General features: G+C 30.5%; 1 protein-coding gene and 1 non-coding gene across 8 annotated transcripts in view; one reads left to right on the forward strand and one right to left on the reverse strand.

Annotated features, from left to right (window-relative positions):
- LOC108552350 (uncharacterized) overlaps positions 1 to 25,600 on the forward strand; it is a 199,079-nt gene that overhangs the window by 22,224 nt on the left and 151,255 nt on the right. For 3 of the 7 annotated variants that reach the window (XR_001890547.1, XM_017906851.1, XM_017906854.1), the window contains exons 2-3: positions 6,962 to 7,059; positions 12,565 to 12,814. Coding sequence is in view for 6 of the 7 variants with exons in the window: in XM_017906851.1 (XP_017762340.1) it covers positions 12,616 to 12,814 (199 nt within the window). In the remaining variant the exon portion in view is untranslated. Of the gene's footprint in view, positions 1 to 5,245; positions 5,333 to 5,873; positions 5,913 to 6,961; positions 7,060 to 12,564; positions 12,815 to 25,600 lie in introns of those variants that run through there. The other 4 variants (XM_017906855.1, XM_017906856.1, XM_017906852.1 and 1 more) reach the window with 3 other exon arrangements.
- On the reverse strand, positions 20,375 to 20,448 carry TRNAT-AGU (transfer RNA threonine (anticodon AGU)). The gene has a single exon. It is a non-coding gene; the product is annotated as a tRNA-Thr (tRNA).

Below are 25,600 nucleotides of genomic sequence, written 5' to 3' on the forward strand. Positions count from 1 at the left end.
TTTCGCTCTCTTTTCAGAAGCCAAACTTTGCATTTAATTGAAAGCAGTTGCAAACTTACACATAAATCTGTGTGAAGATTCGTGGAAGAAACTCGACGAAAAATTTCTCGACAAGTCGAACTCGTCGAGATAAAACGGAAAAGTCGATGAATATCTAGAAAGTTCTTTCAATGAGACTTGGACCCAGAGACAAATGTTGAGAACGTGATGACCCAAGAGATTATTCCGTCCATAAATTCCCTATCCGCTTTATTGGGCGTGAAAGAGAGTGTTGTTCGTCAAATGTTAATCAAAGAAAAATTAAAAAGACATGTTCTAGGCAAATGGATCATAAAATTATTCGACGAGTCACTTAGATAAGTTAACGATATTAGGTTCGCACGGAATGGTGCACTACGGAGTTCTTTTTCATGTCCAATTCGGGGATCCAAAATCCCCGTAAAACCCTCTAGCCCCAATTGCTATCAATCACGTTCAAGCAGGAGAAATCTTCTGTAATACACGTCTATCGAATTGTAAGGAAATCGATAACAGAAATATACGAATTCAATTGTCAGGTACCGTGAATAATCAGAATGTTCGTGTGACTTTTTTATACGAGTTTAAACTTGAAAAAGTCACTGAAAGCGTAAATTTAGAATTTGATGAAGGTTATGTAAATGTCAGGTCCAGGATAGTGCGACGTAGCTTTGAGAGATTCAAAGTCCGTGATTTTTCGTTAGAAAATAAACGAAAAGGAAGGTCAAAAATACCGTGATCGATAATATTTCTAGAGATGGCACTGAAAATAATCAGAAAACAATTATAGAAATGATGTTTCTAATCGAGGTCAAGAAAGTAGGTTCTGTTGCTATTTGCTACTTGGCTGAAACAGTGAAACAATGAACTATAATTGAGCAAATGTCTGATTAAATCAAAGAAGTACTATTTATGTGGTAATTATTGTATAACCGAAAACTAAGTAATTCTAATTAAATAATTATAAAATAACATTAATTAAAATTAATATAATTAAATAATATATTAAAAAGTGTTTCGAAATACGTCACAAAGAAATTTTTCTTTTTGAGTATCTTTTTTTGAGAAAATTGATGTAGAAAATTCGAGGACTGCGTGTTATTTTGTTTAATTATTTAAGTTTTAATAATACGAATTTCACTGTAGATTGTATTTATTCGTATTCGTAAAAATTTCCAACATTTTTATATTTGCAAAAATAACTAACAATAAGAAGATCGAATTATAAAATAACAAAAAATTTCTTTTTCTTTTCTCTTCTTTCTTCTCTTTCTTTTGTGGGAGGAAAGGAATAGGAAAGATGGTCCACATTAAAATTCATGGAATTAAAATTTGATTGAAACGCGCATTCATTAATTTTCAAACTCAGTTTTCTGCGTGGAAAATGAAATCTCGAATGAAAAAATTGTATTTTTCCTTCCTGATTTATTTTTACATATAGAATCACTTCCTCTCTGGTTCTACCACTTGTTATCAGACACCCTGTATAAAATCTTGGATATGTAACGAGGAATTTTAATATCTAGACACCATAAAATTTTTATTGCGTCTTGGTTTATTTTATTTACAACGAAGAAAATAAATATTATTTTGCATATGGAACAGAAATATAATTCAATATATTATTTCATAAAATTCTTTCATTTTACAAAATAATTTTCTAATCAACTAAATTTCATGTATAGTTATCTACGATTATAATTTCTTAAGTTAAATTTGCGTTAGGTCATTACAGGATTAGATGTATCCCATATTGATTGAAACAAACCATCATGAAAATGCATTTCTCCTTCCATAATAAAGGGTATATTAATTGGAGCAATTACAATAGTATTTCTGGTAAAATATTTTTGGCCAAACGCAATAATATGAAATTATTTAACTATAATTTTTCAGATATGAAGTGCTATACTTTAGTAAGCATAAAATGCACCAGGATGTTAAGTTCATAAGGTATGAAGGAGGAGCAAAAAGAGAACAATTTAAATTTTTGTTTATTATCAAAAAGAAAATAGCGAAGGAATAAGTATTTTTATCAGGAATAGTATTAATTATGCTTCGAGTAAAAATTGTATCTGTGCCTAAAGTCATCTGGAAGATGCATATAGCAAATTCTGCTATACTTTATTTTCTTTCACACAATTAATCACAGTTTTACTTTTATCCAAATTTTGCACGCTATTCTAATATTACCTAGATCACAAATTATGTAGACACCTACATAACTACATATAATAGATAGTGTTTATATTATAGAAATATATTAATAACACTCTAGGTATAAATTTGGACTCAAACAATTTAAATTAAATTTACACAGAGAATTGAATTAATGAATTATGAAACAATGAAATAATTGATAAAATAATTGAATTAATCAATTGCATTAATGAATTCACTGTGAGGAAAATTGGCATAAGCATGGATATATTTTCATATTTTCTTAGGAAACTAATTATTTAATTTATGAAAAGTCGATTAAGGAATTAAACTATAGGTACACTTGTACTGTGTACAAGTATTGAATGAGAAATATTTTGTAATTATGCATGTAAATTACTGCTTCTATATGACTAAACTAATGAACGAAGAAATAAATTCTTCTATAGATGAATTTCTCGATTCTTATCATATACCAATATAATCTGATTGCGAAAATAGATGAAATAGAATTTACCGCAATGCGGAGAATCCGTTACTGTTTCCGTTGTAAGTGGCTGCGGGCCTGTGCATGTGAAGAAACTACCGGTAATTAAGTTATTCTGATTTAAGAATTTTATTTGCGTGACTTTCATGGTTTCATTTACAATTTCTTCGCGAGCTAAAAATAATTTGAATACGAAATACTATTTCTCCATTTAAATATCTTGGTTCAATATAAACTTTAATAACAAATGATTATTTATTGCAAATTATACCTTAAGTGCAGTTTTAAATGTTATTAAATAATTGCATCTTAAAGCTGATTTCTTGTTTATTTTCTATTAAATTATTAAATTATTGTCATATTCTATTAAATTTTCTATAAATATTATTTATGCAGGATGTAAAAAGTAATATTACAATTAATTACAATACATAATTTTATTTTGCTCGGTTCCCTTGTATGATATTATAGTAATATTTTTTATCATTTTTCGAAAAATTTCTGGACTTATAGCAAGAAATGAATAAAAACTACAGAGAAATAACAATTATTTATTGATATAAGTCATTTCCATGTTTTATTTATGAGATTGGAATTAAATATTTGAAGACACATTTTTATATTGTAAGTGTCTTCATTCCATCGCTACTTTTCATAATAAATACATATTATTTTTATTATGTACTTGCTTTGCATTTCATGGTATATGTAGTTGACATAATTATCACATGTAGTCTTGTTTCATGTGATATAATATAAAAAAATGTGAAAAAGAAATGTTATTCTGTTTAACTGACTTGTTGGAATATAATTTAATTTAAAAAAAAAATTCATAGGTGAAAGGTTATTTCAGTATTAAATTGGCTTTGATATATTGTAGAAAATTTTTTAAGTGAAAGAGTAATTAATTTTATAGAAAGTACGGGATAGGAAGATTTTATAAAATAAATAGTTTCAAAATATGTAATATTGTATTATATTACATAGGATGTTATATAGTATTAAATTGTATAGTTTGTTATATATTATAACATATCATATTATACATGTTATAGTATTTATAGTATTACTATATCATTATAGTGATTATAGTATTTATAGTATTACTATATTATTATAGTGGTTATAGTATTTATAGTATTACTATATTATTATAGTAATTATAGTATTTATGATATTTACTGTAATACATTTCTACAACATATTATAATATATTGAGATTAACAAATTTTCATATTATAGTAATTGTGATTGCAATTATCTGTCGTAATAACAATGATATTTTTATACTTCCCCTTTGAGCTAATTTCGCAAATGACTCACAACTTACGAGGTTCATTGACGCTCACCACCTCGATTTCCGAAGCTATTTTTATAAATCGGGGTTTCTTTCTGATCAAACATTGATCAGTTTTACATTCGTTCAAACATAATTGCATTAAATTCTCCAATATCACGAAACAATTTATTTGTCAATCAAAACACGACCGTACGCTGAAAACCATTTACTTCCCTTCCATTAATTTGAAAACCATTTGATGCAATACAGATTAATCGATTTGCGTAAAAATACGAACATGTCCATTACATCTATTCGAAAGCTTTACTTCTGTCTCAATAAACTAAATTAACTAACCTCAAAATAAAATGACTACGCGGTACAATATAAACAACGTATCTTTCTTCAAAATAGATTTAAACTTCAATTCGAACACTTTTCCAATTACCAAATCCATTCTGGAACTAATCTTGCGAAAAGAATAAAAATTAAATACTACTATTCCTACAAACTGAATTAACTAACCTCAAAATAAAATTATTCCGTGATACAAAATAAACAACATGCATATATTTCATCAAAACAGACTTATATACCTATTCGAACACTTTTCCAATTGCTAAAGCCATTTTGAAACTAATTTCGCAAAAAGAATAAAAAATAAATACTTCTATCCCTACTAACTAAATTAACTAACCTCAAAATTAAATGACTACAGCACACGATATAAGCAGCTTATATATTTTTCGTCAAAATAGATTTAAACATCAATCCGAACATTTTTCCAATTAGCAAAACCCTTTTGAAATTAATCTCGCAAAAGGAATGAAAAATAAACACTTGTATCTCTACAAATTGGATTAACAAACCTTAAAATAACATTACAATAGCACCCAATACAATTTCAATATAAACAACGTAAATATCCTTAGTGACAACAAATTTGTACTCCAATTCGAGTACTCTCGTAACTGCAAAAATCGCTGTAAAACTAATTTCACAAACTAATTTTCAAACGAACTAGAAATCCCTATAGAAAACTGTCGCGACGCTCGTACCGCGGTTAAATCGGCGATGCGATACACGATGGCGCAACGGTCGCTGTAGTAATCGCAATACGCGCGATCAAATGTTTCGGAAACTTAAACGGCAACGGCAACCACGCGAAGTTGCGGCCATGCAACAGTGTACCAGTGTCTCAAGTTTCGGAGCACGATTTCTGGAGACTGCGTATAAAGGCGTGCCAATATAAACCGCAAGGTTCATTTGTTGCTCGAAGGCTTGTGGCCGGCGAGCAAGCGGCGAACGACCAGCGTGCAGTGTTTTCGTTGCCACGGACCGAGTGCTTGCTCTGTATACTGTGCGCGCGTGCCACGCAGGCCGGAAAGGTCAGCACCTACCTACGTCCTCTCTATTAACGATTTGTATCGCGTTCACGCGCAAATTGCCATTAATACCGCGGCTTGGGAACGAACCGATTGTTATCGCCCGTGTTTTCGGAAGTGCTCGTTGTTTCACCCACGATATCGCGAAAAATCAACCTCACTACCTTCCTTCTTTATACTACTTTGTTTACGATAGCTTGTTTACTTGTTTACCGATTGATGTTATTTAGTTTACTTTCCTTTTTTATTCTCGTTTGTTTTATTATTAGCCAGAGATTAAATTATGTTTCATTCTTTTATTTATGGTAGAGGTACTCTATGTGGGTGTTGTTTGTTTTATTATTATTGAGAAATTAAATCATGTTTGATTCTTTTATTTATAATAGAGGTACTGTATGTGGGTGTTGTTTGTTTTATTATTATTATTGACAGATTAAATTATGTTTGATTTCTTATTTTTGGTAGAAGTACTTACTGCATGCGAGTGTTGATTTTTCGTGAGGGTTGATATAAAGCTTCATGGTTTATGGAGTGTGTGCAAGACTTTTGAACGAAACAGTGGAGGATGGATAGTTTACTTACAGTTACGTACAATTAATAGTTAAATATTTAGTATACTTTGTAACTGCAATAATCATTAATTTATTACAATAGTATATATTATTATATTATTATATATATTATTATCTATTTGTATATATTACAATAGTTATGAGTAATTTATACTTTTTAATGAGTTAGTCTGCTTGCAAAAGAAAATAGAGACATTATTGCATTGTCATTTACATGTCGAATAAATATCATTCTATTAAATTATTTAACCGTAAAGAATTTCTAGAAATATTTATTAACAAAAATAATAGGAACCAAAGCTACTTTTGGGCAAAATATTTTTACTCCGCAATTTTGACAAATTTTTATACAAATGTAGAATTAATATAATCACAAATTTTATTTCTTACTCCTATTAATGGTTAAAAATATTTCGTGATAGAAATTTGTTAAACATAATTATTTCTAAAGAAACTAAATTGTTGCCACAAAAATTGTATATAACAAATAATAAGATTATAAATAATAGTATTATAATAATAGTATAAACTAAACATAAAAATGACGCGAAACAAATAATAATACCATAAATAATAACACAAAACAAATGGTAGTAGTTAATAACCGAAGCATTTAACGCAGTTTAAAACTCGCAAAAAAATAAAAATAAAAAATCTGGTTTTACCTTTTTTTACTACGTGTAACGTGAAAAAACTAAAGCACTGTCTGTGTCTATAGATCGATATTTTTAATGGAATAGCCATTGCGTGGGTCTGCACAAAAGTTATTCTACTAAAATTTCCCAGCATGCCATGCAATAACCTGGACACAGCAGCTGGTATTTCTCACAACTGTAAAAATCTCGCAGTATCCCATAAATGTAAAAGTTAAAAGAACATTAACGCGAAATTGAAATTTTTTCCGAGTCGCAATTGGTTAATAAATCATTTAACATTCAGGGCAGATTTAAATAATTTTTCTGTGCCAATATCTCTGTATATTTGTTTATATTCTTTCATTGTAAGTCGATAATATCGTCACGCGATATTAACTAATACAAATTTCATAAATATGTTGCAGATCACGATTGGAATGAATTTATTCGTGTCTTACCTGGACAGAGAGATGCAAATACGATGTTCCGTCTGGACGTCCTTCAGGATCATCCTGCAATAACGGTATTAATCATTTTAAACAATTCTTGTTGTTTCATACAAGATCTTTGTGAGCTTCCATAACAGAATTTAATTAATAGAGAAAATACGTAATAATTAAAAAGGCAAGAGCAAAGCCTTCAGTATTACAATCGAATTAATTAAATTAGTATTTCAAGAGTCAAAATTAAATTATTCGCCAAGGGAGATTATTTGTATACTTAACTGATTGTGAGTAAAATATAATAAGTCCACGTGAGAGAAAAAATTTTTATAAAATATTCGTCAAAAGTGTTTTAAATGCGTATTTTCATATATGTATAAAATGTATGAAATATATAGGGACAGAAATTTACAATGAAGAATAACGCTGCGATGTACAGGGTGCTTCGTAATTAATAATGGAACCGAGTAAATGATTCTATATACATGGAAAGAATAAGATAAAAGGGAAAGAATAAGATGAAAAGAATAATATGAGATTTTGTTTCAATATTTATTTTTGAAATATTGAGGGATGGTTTTCGATATTGATTTTTGAAATATCGAGTCTTGCGTTTTCAATAAGTGGCGATATACTATATACTATGTGTATACTGAAACTTTTAGTTTGCATACTAAAAGTTATTAATTTGCATTAAATGTAGAACAGAGAAAAAAAATATTCTATTCGTTTTACTTGAATTTACTTTTAACACTCTCAACGTTCTACAATCCTATTTCTAACATAGTAGTAGGATGAGTCGTTTTAGCAATTCTTTTATCTTCCCTTAAATGTCTTAAGTTAATACTAACTTTATGTCTACTAGTTTCTTATTTTTGTACTCTATTCTGTCAGTAACACACCCTCTTTCTATGTAAATATTATATTATTAATGACAAATATTGGATTTAAGTTAATTAATAATGAAATTATCTCCGTGTGTCCAATTTTCGTAAGGTTAGAAGACTACTGCACAAAAGTAAGGTTAGGAAATTGGTGTACCAAAGTTTCGCACGAAAGTAAAGTTAGGAAACTTGTGTACCAAAGTCTCGCACGAAAGTAAGGTTAGGAAACTGGTGTACCAAAGTCTCGCACAAAAGTGAGGTTAGAGAAATGCTACTGTATAAAAACTTCGCACAAGAGTAAGGTTAGGAAACTAGTATACAAAAGGGTCACGCAAGAGTAAGGTTAAGAAACAACTGTAGGAAAGTTATGCGAAAAAGTGAGGTTAGGAAACTACTGTGCAGAAGTTGCTCGCGAAAGTGAGGTTAGAAATGGCTGTACTAAGGTCACGCGCAAAACTAAGGTTAGGAAACTACTGCACAAAAGTTTTGCGTAAAAGTGAGGTTAGGAAACTACTATACAGAACGCAAAAGCCTATAAATACTCGAACGAGACAGGTATTGTATATCCTTTGATGCTCTAGAAATCTAAGTACATTTTCGACAGTATAGTAAAACACGTTGCATCGTCATCATTCTTATTTTATATTGAATAATTAACACTGATTTTGTGTCTACATCGATGCTTGATCCCTCTATCTGTTCGTGTTTCTCCATTTTCCTCATCATACGTGACAATGTAATTCTGTTTGTAAGTGTGACACTTCCAATCAATATCGAGAATTCATGTAACCTATTTCTACGATTGTATCTGGGAAAATGAGTCTGTACAGTGTGTCCAATCAGATTTGAATCCTTTCCATGTTCAAACTTCTGAGTTCTATACATTGTGACACGAATCGAGTTTCTGATTTCGTACATTTTCAGGGTATCCGTGAAATATGCATGCACTATACCTATCCAATGCAATGTAATTTTCTAACTAAAAATTGGGAAGAAATCGATCATTCGCAAGATTTTAGCTCTCATTCTATGTGAGATCTTTTTAACCCTTTAAGGAGCGAATGATTAACTAATAAATCGCAATTAAAAACCCAAAGAAATTGATATTTTAGAAAATTTATTGGTATTTTAAAATGATATACCAAGCGTTGAATTATCTCAGTAAATATAATAGTATTGCGTTAACGCAAAATAAAGAGAATTTTGTATAAAATAAATGTTTAAATATTTTTGGAATAAATTTGGAAATACTCGTGGAGAAACTCGTTTTCTATTTGTGTAAATGTACAATTTAGAATACGTTTTAACATTGTCTATTGCAGTTTACTCGCTGTTTCCTTCCATCACGCTAACTCACCGACTCGTTCTCGCTTTTTCCTACCACTCTTCTTCACAGTCATACCAATCCTCTTTCTATTCATTCTCCACTCGTTCCATTTCATTCATACAAACTCGATATAAAGCTATATCCCTCACAGTATTTATCGATTTTTTATGCATTCATCTACTTGCAATCGTGTGGTCACTATAACTCATATCAGACTGCACGTATTTTTCACAGCCTGGAAGTCAGATAACCATCAAAGATCTTTCTGTCGATTGTTCGTAAACTGAAACTTCTAATCTTCGTAAGCCAAATGAAACTGTTCTTTTCTGCAATATACTAAATACCCAGATTTTATCTTATTTCTTCACCTCAATTTAATTATGACTTTTGCATAAGTATGTTCGAAAAAGAACTAATTGTTTGTTGATGCATGGAATGTTATTTCATTATGCTATGTTCAGTTTCAACCTATGTGTCTTGGAAGATAGAGAATATTCTGAAATTCCCAAATGATTACGTTTTTTCTTAATTTTCGTCAGTAAGTGTATGTAAGGATACTGTTTGATTGGCAGATATGGAGAATAAGAGATATTATCTTATTCTGAAATATATATTTATTAGGAGCTAAACGAGACTAGGAATGAAGTATAAACTAAAAGACTGGACTGATAACTGATCTATGATTACGCAACCGATCGACACTCTCACGTCAACTCTCGCTAAAATGTCTGTGAAGGACTGTCCCAAGACAGCCCTTGTTGCGTCGTGGAACAAAGAAGACCCGTTATGATCTTCCAACAGCCAGGTCTTAGGGTCAAACAATTCGGCATCGGAATTTCCCGCTCCATGCCTCCAGCATGTTTGACTGCTTTACCTTTTTTAAAATATATACAAATCAATTTGTTTTGTAGTTATAAGCACTTGTACCACAATAACCATTGTTCCGTCCCGGAGAGCGAGTTTATAACATAATTTTATTCTAGGGCTTGCACTTTTGCCAGACCTAACGGTTTATTTTATATTTTATACCGCGACTGCAATTCCGGAGGATAGATGTGCCTCAACGCCGTTTTAGCGGATTAAGTTTATAAAGGTAAAGCAAAGTTTAGGAATTTTACAACTGCCAGACTCGACAGATGGGACCCACGTGTGACAGACCCAACAAGCGATGGACGGACACCACTTATAAATCACGTCATTGACCATCAAAAATCGACTCCTTGACAGTTTCCTACTCCTTAGCCAAAGGTCCTTCCGTCACACCCTCTGTCCAATTAAAACTCCTTACTTTTCCACCACCAACGTTTATTTTGCCCAATCAGAACTAAACTGGAGAAAACACCGGACAGGACACGACGAGACACGACATAGATCAAATTCGAGAAATCAGTTCGTCTTCGACACCGATCCTTGAAACATCTTACTTGCACGTATAAACGCGTGTTCGAAACGGTACTCCGTTCAACGTCTCCGTTATAACTATTCTATACTTTTCTATAAATAAACACTCTCTTTTGACCACACACTTTGGATCCTTATTATTACAACTAGTCACGCAATATTAATTTGGCGCGTGATAAGCGTTCTAGGACATCGAAGGGATTCGATAAATAGGACACTACAGCAGGTTCTCGTTAACAACCGAACAAGACATATAACATAGGCAATCTCATCCAGTAAGATTGTCGCTATTACATTGTGGCAACATCATTCTCACCCCCGCCACTACTTAGATCGATTCCAAGTTCAAGGAAGTTCGAGGATTTTCACGCAAGTCCTCGATAAACCCTTCGCTTCCTATACAGGGTGTTCCAACAACGTTAGTACAACCGGAAAGGGAGTGATTCTACAAACAAGAACGAATTGAAAAAAAAGAATAAAATTTTTTAATTCGAAGCTTCGTTTTCGAGAAAATTGACCTTAAAGCATCAATACATGAGTATCGGTGGAATAATCGAGAAGAAAATGATTCTACGTGAAAAAACAAATCGAAAATAAAGAATAAAATTTTTTCATTCGAAGCTTCGTTGCCGAGAAAATCGACTTTGAATATGCACCGGGTGCGCTGGTATACTGATGCTCCCACCCGCTTAAGCCAAAGTTAAGTGCACGCGTATTCGGGGAATATTCAAAGTCTATTTTCTCAACAACGAAGCTTTAAATCAAAAAATTTTATTCTTTATTTTCGATTTATTTTTTCATGTAGAATCACCTTTTCGTCAATTGTATCACCGATACTCATGTATTGATGATCTACTCATATAAGCCATAGCTAAGTGCACACTCACTCGGTAACAATGCAAAGTCGATTTTCTCGAAAACGAAGCTTCGAATCAAAAAATTTTATTCTTTATTTTCGATTCGTTTCTGCATATAGAATCATGTCCTTCCCGACTGGAGGAAGAATATAGAATTTTCAGACCTAGTTTGAGAAAATTTTGATTCCAAATTTTGGAACTTCGTAAGTATCTTTTTACGACACGATATTTCAGAAAGTTAAATAAGGAAAAATAAAAACAGATATTTTATTGCGTTATCATCAATGGTATTTTCTAAAAGATCTTTACTTTCATTGGATACTATAGTTGTTGGAGAAAGAAATGTAAATTGGGTTTATAAATGGTTCCTATGGTATTGGTTTTAAACAAGGATTTGGAGAATTTGATTTAAATATCTTTTTATTTTGTTTTTGTAACCAGTAATGATTTATATATAACATACTCTTTATTGATATTTTAGTTCCTATTCCTAAAAGAAGATATTTTTCTTACAAAATAAAATCGATATTTCAAATTTGGAGAATGTCAAGAATTTACAATGTTCCAGATTTTGATTTCGAATTTCGGAAGTTTACAAAATGAGAAAATTTCGAAATAATTCCAAATTTTAAATTCGGGTTTTGAAAACATAAAAATTAGCTTCAAACCTTTAATTTATTGTATCGAGTAATAAAGAATGTACTATAAAACACGATATGCAATGGGTAAAAAGGTATTTGCCCACTATATCGTAAGAAAATTTACCATAAATTCTGATTTTTAAATAAATTTAATAATAAATCAATTTTTAAATAAATTATTATTACTGTATTATTCTCTTAAGAAAGAAAATCTGAAGAAAAATTGGATTCAGAACACATTAAATCCATTAAGTCGATGTACAATAGTATATACACAGCCAACATACAAAGTTGTTCTCCTCAAAAACAAAGTCTCATGGCGAAAAGAATCTTCATTGTATATTTTAATCTTCTTTTTGTATATAAAATCGTTCTCTTTTCAATTATACTACCAATTACGAGATATTTCATTGAAACACGTTGGTATCACGAAGGAAAGCAATTTATCTCTCATTCTTCGCTTCGTCTTTTGCAGTGGCTATGGTGGAATGAAAGGAAAAGAATGCAGCACGGCAGAGGAGGCTAGATGAGCAGCAATTTTCAGAGAGGTGCATGTGCAGATCACCCAGCAATTGTACACGAAGCACGAAGTCGTACATCTCTGAGAGGAAACCTAAGTGGAAAGCACGTGTGTGGAAGAATTCGCGGTCCATACCTGGCCCGCCATTTTGGCGGCATGGTCCTTTGGGCCACTATACTATTCCTACAAGGAGCTGGTTTTGTAGGTGAGTTTCGATTAATCCTTTCAATTCGCTTATACCTGGAGTTTCAAATAGCTTTCAGACTTTCAGAAATAACTTTCGATAACTGTTATGTAATAGTTCTTGCCAACAGATTTATAAGCAATCGAATTGAGGTTATGAACGTGTTGTCGAAAGAGGTTCTTACCTAACCTCGTTCATGAAAGTATTCGATCGTATTAAACTGAGGTATTGGAAACAATAATGATGCATATAACAAGAAGGAAATTTTAATAATAATTCAAAAATCTTATTAATAATTCAACGATGTATATAGAATTTATAATATATTTATTATAAAAATGCAGCACTAGTGAGTCACAAAAAAATTTTTGAATTATGTATAATATTAGCAGAAAGTACCATTAATTAAAACATAAGAAGTTCTAATATTATGTTCATTCATTGTTGTTGCTCGTGGTAGCCTTAATACGATTTTCTACTTAACTCACTAGCGCCACCGCGGTTTATATCTACAATTGATATATCGTAAGTATTGTACACATCGTTGAATTATTTTCTAATTTTTCTGATATAATCTTAAAATATTACAATAAAATAAAACATTTTATTTATTCATTTAACGTACTATGATTAATAATTAATTACTACTAATGTCCTAACGTGTTATTGTTCATTTAAGGTACATATTTCAGTTATTGAACCTAGCGAATGTAAGTGTTCGAATACTTTCGTGCATAAGTTTGTATGTGTTTGTAGCAGATATAGAATCAAACTGGAACCGATATAGAACCGATACTTCCAAGGCAATTAAATATAAATTCGAGGTTTCTATTCTTTCCAACTGTTTCTGAAAATAATAATTCTCTGGAACCGTTTCGGTAAACCGGAAATCGAAATGTAAGTTTTCAATTTCTGATCACTGTACAAAGATATCATCGAAATAACTCTGAACTCCAAACTTACAATTAATTTAATTTATTGTATTTCACATTTTGAGACAATAGCCACTATTTATCTCACATTTATACGTTCTACATTCAAAGCTTGAAAGAAATGTACAAAGTTTTAAATAAATTGTACATTACTTTCTACTTCATAGTTCTTAGTTTGGGAAATAATCTGAACTCTCTTTTGCAACATTTTTATCTCATAAAATCCTAATATTAATATCGTGACGTGCCAAAAACGAGCAAATTCGTTGAACCGATTAGTAAATTCATGCTTCAGCGCCATCTGTCATGCTCAACTTGAGTTACTGGCGATCTCAGCGCCACGAACCAACGATACTCTAGAGAGTAAATCGATGGGTCTCTAGTGAGACCTAGTAACTAAGTGTACCGTGTGCCCCTATCGCGTAGGATACGAACATTAACAAATTTTATATTTGTCTCTGGGGAACTGAACTTTGCCTTTAGATATCGATCTTTCAATAGAACAGCATCGAATTAAAATAATAATACTCCATAATTCACTTAATATTAAAAAATATCTTTACACTTTGTTAATGAATTTCTTTTAATCATTCGAAGCAAGAATTAAGTTTTTCCACATCACAACTAGTACAAAATGAAAAGTTAGCCCTGGGTCATTTTCCCCTTCCTCGTTTTTTGATCATACATAAGCACATTTCTCTATTTGTCTGAGAAAGAGAAGAAAGGATTTATTTCTCGTTCTCCCCGGAGTTGAGAACACGGACCCCTACCGCGTAGAAATATGCGTCCATTGCTACTACACCAAACCATTACATAGTAACCTCTCTAAACAGAATTGAATTAAACCTACGATAAATCTTTAATCGCAAATATCTTAAAAATAATAATTTTTACTCAATAGAGTAATGATACCTATAATCATATACCTTCACCACCAGAACTATATCTACCATCCTACAAAATTTGAACCAAATCAGTAACTCGAAAGCTTTGCAGTCTCCTTGAAAGTAGGAAGCAAAACGAAATTTGCTTCACAATATATTGCTAAATATATTAACCCATTTGCATCCAAGCGCGGAATATTCCGCGAGCCACGACTGTCCTTTGTCACCGAGCGCGGAATATTCCGCGAGCCACGACTGTCACCTATCACCGAGTGCGGAATATTCCGCGAACTACGACTGTTACCTATCACCGAGCGCGGAATATTCCGCGAGCCACGACAGTCGCCTATCACCGAGCGCGGAATAATCCGCGAGCTGACTTTTTCCATTACCAGTTGCTGAATATTCTTCATATGCCACAGATCACGTTTGATCCCTTTTGCGAGCATCTCATCTACATCGGTTCATTATATTCTTAACAAGTTTTACTTTTGTCGTGAAAATCCTTTTAACTGCCATTATGAGTAGGTGTTGATACGCACGCAGTGATACGGGCTAGTCGTCAGTTGAACGTTGCTGATGCCTGAACACGGCACCTTAAGTAGAGCCATGATGCAAATGGATTAAAGAATAGTCCTATGAGATCTAATCGTTGTTCACGTGTGCTACACGAATAATAAATGATCGGGACAGTTCGCAATTTTCCAATAGCAATTCGGGATGCATTAGAAATCAAGTGTCCCAAGGTAATAGCACTCAGGGACTCATTTTAGGGCTCGGAAATTAACGAGGGACGAGCTAACTCGTTACGGTGCTTAGCCAAGATTAATCGTCGATTACTATGTGCGAACAACATATTAGTGGTCCATCGATAATTCTAGGAACTGATAGCTGGCAGATCATTGGCAAATCCTCAACGAATTTTGGCAAAGTAACATTATGCTAATAAATTCCGCACAGATGAAGCGCTGCTTATAGGATTATTGATCTATCGCTTGGTAATAGCAATTATGATAAAAATATCAAATATTTGCTGCAGTATTGAGTACAGTATTAACCCTCAGGAGAAGTCTCACAGGAGGAATGCATAATAGATCTAATTAGTCCCAGTGGAAGATAAAGGTCTTGTTTAACACGCATTTGCAATTTTAGCCTAACTACTACAGCTAACTATAGAGTCCAAGGTTGAAGCTGTCACACATATCACCTGGATTGTGCGATGAAGTCACTCGACGAGATATTTTACGATCAATAGATAGAGAAATCAACTTGCTCTTCGTGCGACTTGTTGTGAGGTTCGTGTCTTAGGTGCCTACAGGTAGCCAGATCGACCAGAGTCGTAAACCTTTGCTTTCACACTGAGAATATTGTCATCCCTGTGACGTGTGCCAATAATCTCTCCATTTGTCGTGGTAAATGAAAGTTTGAGAGGGTTTGCAGTCGAATCGGGAGAATGATTTATTATTGGATGTATTTCCAGATTCAAAATAGTAACTTAGGATGTCTTCGAGAAATATACAGTCGATTTGGAATGGGTTCCTCTGTTAGCTTCATATTAAGTACATTATATTGTATTAGGTTGGCAACTAAGTGATTGCGGATTTTGTCAATAGATGACTTTTGCACATTCTTTTGTTTTGCCAGCGTGTTCAAGGCACCTAACTTATATTGTTCTCTTGTTGTTTGGACTTCCGCCTTTAATTTAGTTGAAAAATTGTATCGATTAGTTATTTAGTTTCGTTTTTATTCCAATTTAAAAATGGAAGAACAAGACGCGCATTTCGGACATATTTTATTGTTTTATTTCCGAAAAGGCAAGAACGCATCGCAAGCACGCAAGAAGTTACGTGCCGTATATGGGAATGAAGCCTCGAAAGAAAGACAGTATCAAAATTGGTTTGCCAAATTTCATTCTGGTGATTTTTCACTGAAAAATGCGCAACAATCTGGCCGTCCAGTTGAAGTTTATGAGACTCATATCAAGGCCATTATCGATTCAGATCGTCATAGCACAACACGTGAGATTGCAGAGAAGCTCAATGTATCGCATACATGCATTCGAAAGAAATTAAAACGGCTTGACTATGTCAAGAAACTCGATTTATGGATCTCTCATCAGCTTAAGGAAATTCATTTGACGCAACGCATTAGCATCTGCGATTCGCTTCTGAAACGCAACGAAATTGATCGATTTCTGAAACGACTGATAACTGGCGACGAAAAGTGGATAGTTTATAACAACGTTAATCGGAAAAGATCGTGTGTAATGTAAGATGAACCAGCCCAGACGACACCGAAATCTGAGATTCACTAAAAAATTTAGTATTTTCCTTCTTATTTAAAATCCGCAATCACTTAGTTGCCAATCTAATAGAAGTTTTGAAGCCAAATATATAACAGTGAAAACATTCTAGCAGATAATTCCATGTTAAACTTTCATATATTGTGCGTACGTACAATTCAGAATTTATTTCATTAAAACTTTAATTAAAAAAGTAATTAAAAGAATGTTAAAACATGTTAGCTTTTTAGGAATTATAGAGGGGTTTATGACTACCAGTTTTAAGTAATTTATGTCGAGTATTTGGCGAATATTCGAAATCAATTAGTCAAAATTTAAAATCAATTAAATAAAAATTATTTAAAGGAAATATTGTGTACAAATCTTATTCTATATTTCTGATTTATATTTTCACGTAGATTCGTTGTTTGGTCCTTTGTGCCACTAGTCATCAATCACCCTGTATATTTAATACGACTTAGTCGAGTGTTTTGAAAGTTTGACGATGACTCGAGGTAATTTATTGTTGGAAATGATTAAATTCATGCTGCAGTTGCCACATAAGAACCCATCATTTATAATTGAAGTCATTTGTAATTAAATTCTTTTCTGGAATAGAATTTTAAACTAGGAGACACATCGTTTGTTTAAATTTTGAAATAAACTATATTTGTGCTTCTCTGACAAAATTTTAAGTTAAAAGACACTACGACTCTTTTTTAATAAAACTAAAAATTCAATACCCATTTTATAACTAGATTTATAAAGCAAAAGTTACTATATTTTTTTCTTTTTTAAGTGGAATTGTGCACTGAGGCACTATATATATATTTGTAATTTTTTGGAATAAAATTTGAATTAAAGAACTAGAATTTTGTAATTTAAAAAATTTTGAAAGTTTCCTTCATCTACATATATTTAAACATATAATATAATATATATTTTTTATATTTTAAGAAATTTGGAAATGTTAATTAAATGCCTGAATTTTTGTTAAATTCTAAACTGGAATTTCCCTTTAAACGGTTAGCTATAGTAAATTGGCGATAAATGAAAGTTAAACTTTAAAGTTAAAAGCAAACGACCCTTCTCTATTTCATTGCTTCGAGTTAAGTACCTAGAATTACGAAGTGCAGATGGTTTTGAGTGGCAGCAACATCTGCAGTGTAATTTTGGTACTAATCTCTATCATTGTATCGCACGAATAAATTATACTTTCAAGTATTCGGTATGCCAAGCATCTTGCTAATATCACAGTTACACTTTTATCGACCAAAAACACTTGTAAACCGTTCTCTAAAAATACATCACACGGTATCGATACACTGCAATACTTGCGTGACGCGATCATTTTGGTATGCAGCGCATGGAACGAATGAATTGATTATTTGAATGAATTGAAAAGTGATTATTTCAGATAAAGGATTTTATTCAAGACTGAAACTACAAAACTAGTCAGGATGACTAATTTTTAATTTTTCATCTTTGTAGGTATTGTTAATAACTAGCTTCCATTGACAAAATTAACGTTGATTGTTATTGAAATGGTATTTATTATATGATTTTTAATCTAATTGCACTAAATATTAGTTATATGATATTCAATATTTATTATATGAAATTTAATATTTATTATATGATATTCAAACTAATTACATTAAATATTAAATATATGATATTCAATATTTATGATATGATATTTAATATCATTACATTTTAAATACATCATATTTGATATTTATTATATGACATTCAGTCTAATTACATTGAATATTGAATACATGATATTTAATTTTTATTATATAATATTCAATCTAATTACATTAAATATTAATTAAATATTAGATATATAATATTTAATATTTGTTATATGATATTCAAATATTTATTATGTGTTATTTAATCTAATTACATTAAATATTAAATATTAAATATATGATATTTAATATCTATTATATGATATTCAAATATTTATTAGGTATTATTTAATCTAATTATATTAAATATTAAATATATGATATTCAATATTCATTATATGATACTTAATCTAATTACATTAAATATTAGATATATGATATTTAATATTTATTACACGATATTCAAATATTTATCATGCATTATTTAATCTAATTGTATTCAATATTTATTATATGATATTTAATCTAATTATATTTCATTTAATATATTTAATTATATTTGTTTATCTTCATAATACCATTTCAATTAGTATGATTCGTGTATAGTATATTTAGTTGTACAGTACTAATTGGTAGTTCTATTGTAGTAATACTAGAAGTATAATTTTGAACTGTCATCTAGGTGTTCATGTTTCATTCGCTCGTAATTTTCCTAACTCCTTACAACAATATAGATGATATTTGCAACCCTCATGCTTCTGAAAATCTATTGTATAAAAGAAAAAATATCATTAACTCATAAACACCATGATTTAGCAATGTGTATGGATGACTGACATGTAACAAGATTTTATTCCTAATCACCCTCTGATAATAATCAATCGTCTTCTTGCTTCTTTAGTGAAATTCTTCCTGTGAGCTATTTCTTTTTTCATTTCTAAATTTTCCTTGGAATTTTGGAACGATTATGTGAAATCTAAACAAATCGCGTAAAAAGAAAACCAAATTTCTTTTTTATTTCGTGTTCAATTAAAATCGTGTAAAAGAAAAATTGGATGTATTATCATTTTTACTTATTGACCTCTAGTCCAATCATTTTTGTATCTTTTCAGATCCAGAGCTAAAATTTTAGTCATTATCCTAGACAATAAATATAATATATAAAAGTAAATATATAACATATAGTGTCCACTACGGAATTATATATTATATTCTTTATATTATACAATTATTCTATTAGTATAATTCGAAGAAAATTTAAATTCTGAATATATTGCCATATTAGGAAATTTATACTACAGACGTTTATACAATTATACTATTATACTACTTTAGCTTGAGTATACATTTATACAATTATACTGTTATACTGCTTTATCTTGAGCAGATATTTATACAATCATATTATACTACTAGTATAATTGTACAAATGTAAATAGTATACATAACATAAATTTCCTTGCAATTCTATTATTCAATTATACTAATAATATAGTTATATACAGTACACACTTTCTTTTTTTTAAAAAAAAAGCACAATAAAGTAAAAGAATCCGTGTTCAAATATTTCTACAAGTATTATCAAAAAGATCTAATTCTCGTTTAGAAATCGCTCGAGCTATTAGACATTTTTGGGGGTTAAAAGATAATAAAATAAAAGAATCCGTGTTCAAATATTTCCACAAGTATTATCAAAAAGATCTAATTCTCCTTTAGAAATCGCTCGAGCTATTAGACATTTTTTAAGGTTAAAAGATAGTGCATATATAATTAGTAATATTAATACGTAATTTGTAATAATAAAATGCAAATACAAATGCATAATAATAATAAACTTCCGTGCCGGAAGGCCCCGGAGGGATTCGAACCCTCGATCTCCTGTTTACTAGACAGGCGCTTTAACCAACTAAGCCACGGCGCCTCATGTTTCATGTTTATCATTTTTTAAAATATATATCACCTATAACTAATCGAATCTTAAATAAATAATAATAAATATTGAAAATTCAATTTCTAATCCACATACTTGAACAACCAAAATAGATATCATACTACTTGCAACGTATTCGGATATCAGGAAATACAAATTAATAATAGGTTCGCTTTGAATCACGGTATTACACATACTATTACTAAATAATATATATATCAATATTATTAATAAATATCGAAAATTTAATTTCTAATTCACATACTTCAACAACCAAAATAGGTATCATACTACTTGTAACGTATTCGGAGATGAGAAAATACAAATTAATAATAGGTTAGTTCTGAATCACGATGTTACACATACTATATTACTCCCGATACTATTTGGATCAATACTCCTTTCAGATTCGATAGTAGGTTCAATTAAACTCCAGTGGAAGCTACCATCTATTATCTTGCTGTTCTCATTACGAAAATTACTCGTCTTATATGAGAATAATTTCTCGTGAAGTCATAAGCTACTGAACGATTAACCTCAAATTCGAAACTCGATATATCAAACACTCTGCAGAGGTCAGTAGTGTACACCCCAGACGATCTAGGAGCTAGGTAGACAATCTATCTCCTCTGAAAGACCCAAATCTCGATGTTCTTTAAATGTACTGTACATCTGATACGACAGTAGGACAAGTTTTACATTACAATTTACAAGTTTTGCATTACTCGCGTTAAATTATAATTTTGTTACAAGTTACATTAGCTATATAAAATTGTATTTTTAATTGTTATGTAATTTTTAATTCTATATTTTTATTAAATAATTTGTTACGTGTGTCACAGGAGTCCTAGGGTCCTAGGGTTCTGTCGAATGAATGATATACTCACGGTGGTTCAAAAACGAGTGGACTGTATATTTCTTGTTGTTAGATGAACAAGTGGACTGTTGTGGATTGTTTGCAGTTGACAATTTAGATTGAGGGTGACTTCGAAATTCGATATGCAAAAAGCAAATGTTGAATTATGGTGAATCAACTAGAAATAACAAATTTGTCAACTACAAATGTGTTTTGCCTGAAAGAATATACTGAGGAATTTTTATATTCCAGTAATCGACGTTTCACTGTATTTGGGTGCCAAAATGTCAATGTTATTAATAAAGTACGGAAATATTTATTTATTATGTGAATCACAGTACAGTTCAGTCTCCTATAACGCGGTGTTTTTATAACGCGATTTCCATATAACGCGGAGTGAAAATTGCGCCAGTTCTCTTATAACACGGTCTCCTTATAACGCGTTTTTCGTACAAGAGCATCCCAACAACTCAAATGGCTTGAAAAATTTATCCATGGCAGCACTTATTCGATGTGTTAAATTTTTGTGATCCTTCAACGATGCACAGTGCAAAATTGAAAAGAGAATTTCAAAATTGCTTGGCTCTATATAAAGAGGTTTTGGAAGAACTACAAAATAAAAGTACATTTGAAAAGCAAGAAGAAAATTTGCAAAGCGAGGAGGATTTTCGGTCAATTAGAAAAATAAGGATTAAACTGCAAATATTTGACAGCGACGATAAATAATAAAACAATCTAATCGTGGTATCCTCGATGTATGCACCACGTGATAAGAATGTCCGAATTCTGATCAGACTGAAGCGGTTTCATAAGAGCGTTTGAGAATAAAACATTTGTTTCGGAAATAAATATAAATAAGAAGAAATATGGAATAACGTCGATGGATAAGAGAACTTGCGATAGAAAAGATTTTAATAAGGGCTTTGATAGGCGTCCAAAAGATAATTATATAAAACAAAGTAATAAAGTGTTTAATTTTAACGCGTTAGAATCCTATTTTAAATTAGGATCCGTCTCTAATATGTATCTAATTAAGTTTTTTGATTGGAAACAATTTTTTTAGTTTATAATTTTATTATACAAACTATGTATTATATTCGATAAACCTAAATTCAAATATGTAAAAATCTACGTATTTATTGTCATTTCTGTTATAAAATTTTATTTATTAACCGTATCAATCGCAACTCGATACTTTGAGAATGCAGTTTTTATATAGCTCTGATTTATGTACAATTTATTTATCTCTGAGGTTCCATACAACGCGGTACGAATTCGTTCGATTTGTATTATTTCTGAGTTTCTTATAGCGCGGTTTCCATATAACACGACAGGGGTTTGCATATAACGCGGTATAAATTAATCTGATTTGTCTTATTGCTGATTTTCTCATAATGCGATTTCCATAGAACGCATTTTCTGATTTCAATTAATTCTGATTTTCTTATAACACGATTTCCATATACCACGGTACAAATTAATCATGTTATAGGAGACCTGACTGTACAAGTTTAGAAAAGAGTTATTCAATTAGATCTTATTTCTTTTACTAAACCAATTTTCACTTTATTAATATACCGAAAATATTAATTTGTTATAATCAGCAGTCTACAACACAGCATACCAAACTCAACAAAATTTTCTTTAATCGTCTATTATTGTCTTTAATCGATTGTTTATGGCCTTCTGTTTAGTGACTCTAAGCACTTTGTTTTAAATAATTCGATAATTTTCGTACAATATTCAAATTACGTAATCATAAATTATACACGTTGATAAAACTTTATCATAAAACATGTGTGACATGAAAGTGTAACGTTTGCTTATGATGATTAAGTGAAACTACGCATTGGACGAAGAGGGGACTAAAGAGGTTAGGTTTACTCTAAAGGAAATTTGACTGTACTCTATATGACCATAATAGACTATATAAATACTGTTTCGTTTGAAGTTTGCATAAAAGCACTTGGATCAAATAGTGTTCATATTCTTTTAAAAGATATGAATTTATTTTGTGATTGAGTTTGCATCGATGTAATACTGGAATTGATAGGATGTTGAAGCCCATGCACACGTTGCTACTTCCGGGCTGATTGGAGAACATGCTGCAATTAGTCTTTGTTTCGTATCTTGTAACGTTATTGGCTTCTCTTGATCTCCTTTTGCGCTTAATTGACAGAATAGTTATTGAAATTAATTTGTTATAAGTTTTAATTGAATTGATTAAATTAATTTGGTATAAGCATGTATATATATATATATACGTTCTTGGTTAGAACGTTCCTAACCTCTAATACCAATGGTAAAGGGGGTCTCAAAATTCTCGTAAGATATAACTTTGATAGAAAAATAGAAAAGTTTTTTAATTAAAAATTGTAAATATAGCTCAAATATTATAATAAATAAATGTAAGTGTAAAAATTCCAAATATTTTAGAATCACCAATATATTACTTAAAAAAAGAAATGATATTATAATACATAAAATGCATAGTTATTATTATTTAAAACAGTCTGATGAGAATAAATAAATAAATAACTATATATAATCATGTTACTTTAATATATTCATGAAAATCCATATTAATATTTTCAGAAGCAATTCTATGCCTTCCTTAACAACAAAGCCAAAAATTTTTAAATTAGTCACTTTCACAAGTTTGACAATTTTATTAATTAAATTATTAAGAAATTACCGTTACAAAATTAGTAGAAACTTGAACACGTGTTCTCAGAAATTAAAATATTTACGTATTTACTCTGTCTTGGATTTCAGCTTTATACGACGTAATATATATTGTAATGATCAAAATTTCGAATCCTGCATTCGAGATAAATAGCAGGTGTTTGAAATTGACAACTAGAGAAAATACGAATATTATTCCGATACATTGTATTCCTTAATTGTGAGATCTGCACACTCGTCTTCATTTTCCCCAACTTACTAGCACAGTGGCGCTAGTATCGCTTTCCCGAACCTCGTGCGCCATTTTACTTTATTCTCGTTGACTTACAATTAGCAAATCATTGACGATTATATTCGATTTTACAATGCTTCTCATTAGATAATTAAAGAGATTTATACTATAATATCATATATACTTCTTTAAGAACTAATGCGAAATTTATTGATCACTAATGTCGTAACAGCATATTCAATTTTAGTTTTTAAATAATTATACTTTTATCAATTTGAACATCCAATTTCCTGAAATGTTTTAAGTCATCATTCGAACATATATCACATAAAATGACTTCTTCTTGTAAATTATTCAACTTATGTCAGATTTTATCACAGTGTAATACGTTTGCACTTCTAGTAAATTAGAAACATCCCATTCTTCTGTCATTACTGTTGCAATTCGTTAAAAGCGCATGTTCTTAATAACTTTTGCTGTTTTGAGTTATTATTAACGAACGTACGTTTCAGTGTTTGTAATTATCACGTTTGTTTCATAATATAAAATGTATATAACATTTCCTTCTCTGTCATATCTTTGAGTGAGAAAATATTTCCGATATTCGCAGGGTTTGTTTAATTATTCATGGAAATACTGATAAAATCGAATTAAAAAATGTCAAAAACGATAATTAAGTCTATAATGAATTATAGAATTAACTAAATTTGTTAAATAATAGTTGCCAGACATTGTTTGTTTCTATAATTACTGAACAAAGACGCGTAGTTTCTGGCAAAATTATTTTTCCTAATTTCTATTGTGATAGGTTTAATTTAAAAATATGCATATACTTATTGCTTTTATGTTTCTACAACATTTTAATACTAATTGATTTTAATACTAGAGACGATCAGAAATTCGTTCTTAAATATTCTAAACCAACGACGCTCAACCTCTTTTCCTTGCAAACTACACAACTGCTATGTGATTAAGTCACGTACCACTTTGAAGGTAGTATCTATACATTGCAGAATACTCCACATAATGTACATAATTTAAAAATATTGTATAACTTCGTTCAGCTCACGTACCACCGGTGATACCCATCGTATAATTGCAGCACGTCAAAATAATCATTTAATTTGCATATCCTTCCAATTTTGCTATTTTCTATTTTCTTTAACATTCTGTAATATTTGTCCTTTGTTCTCATTTCAATTAAGATATTCCGATTATATAATATTTAACTATATGTAATAATTGTATATATCATAATAACATAATATTTACTATAACAATTTATATTAATATTAATTATTATTATATTGTATTATTATTACTATTATACTTAATTAATAATTAATATTATTATTACTATTATATTAACC

The sequence above is a fragment of the Eufriesea mexicana genome, unplaced genomic scaffold (genome assembly GCF_001483705.2).
Source record: "Eufriesea mexicana isolate 0111107269 unplaced genomic scaffold, ASM148370v2 scaffold6248, whole genome shotgun sequence".
Classification (NCBI taxonomy): Eukaryota; Metazoa; Arthropoda; class Insecta; order Hymenoptera; family Apidae; genus Eufriesea; species Eufriesea mexicana.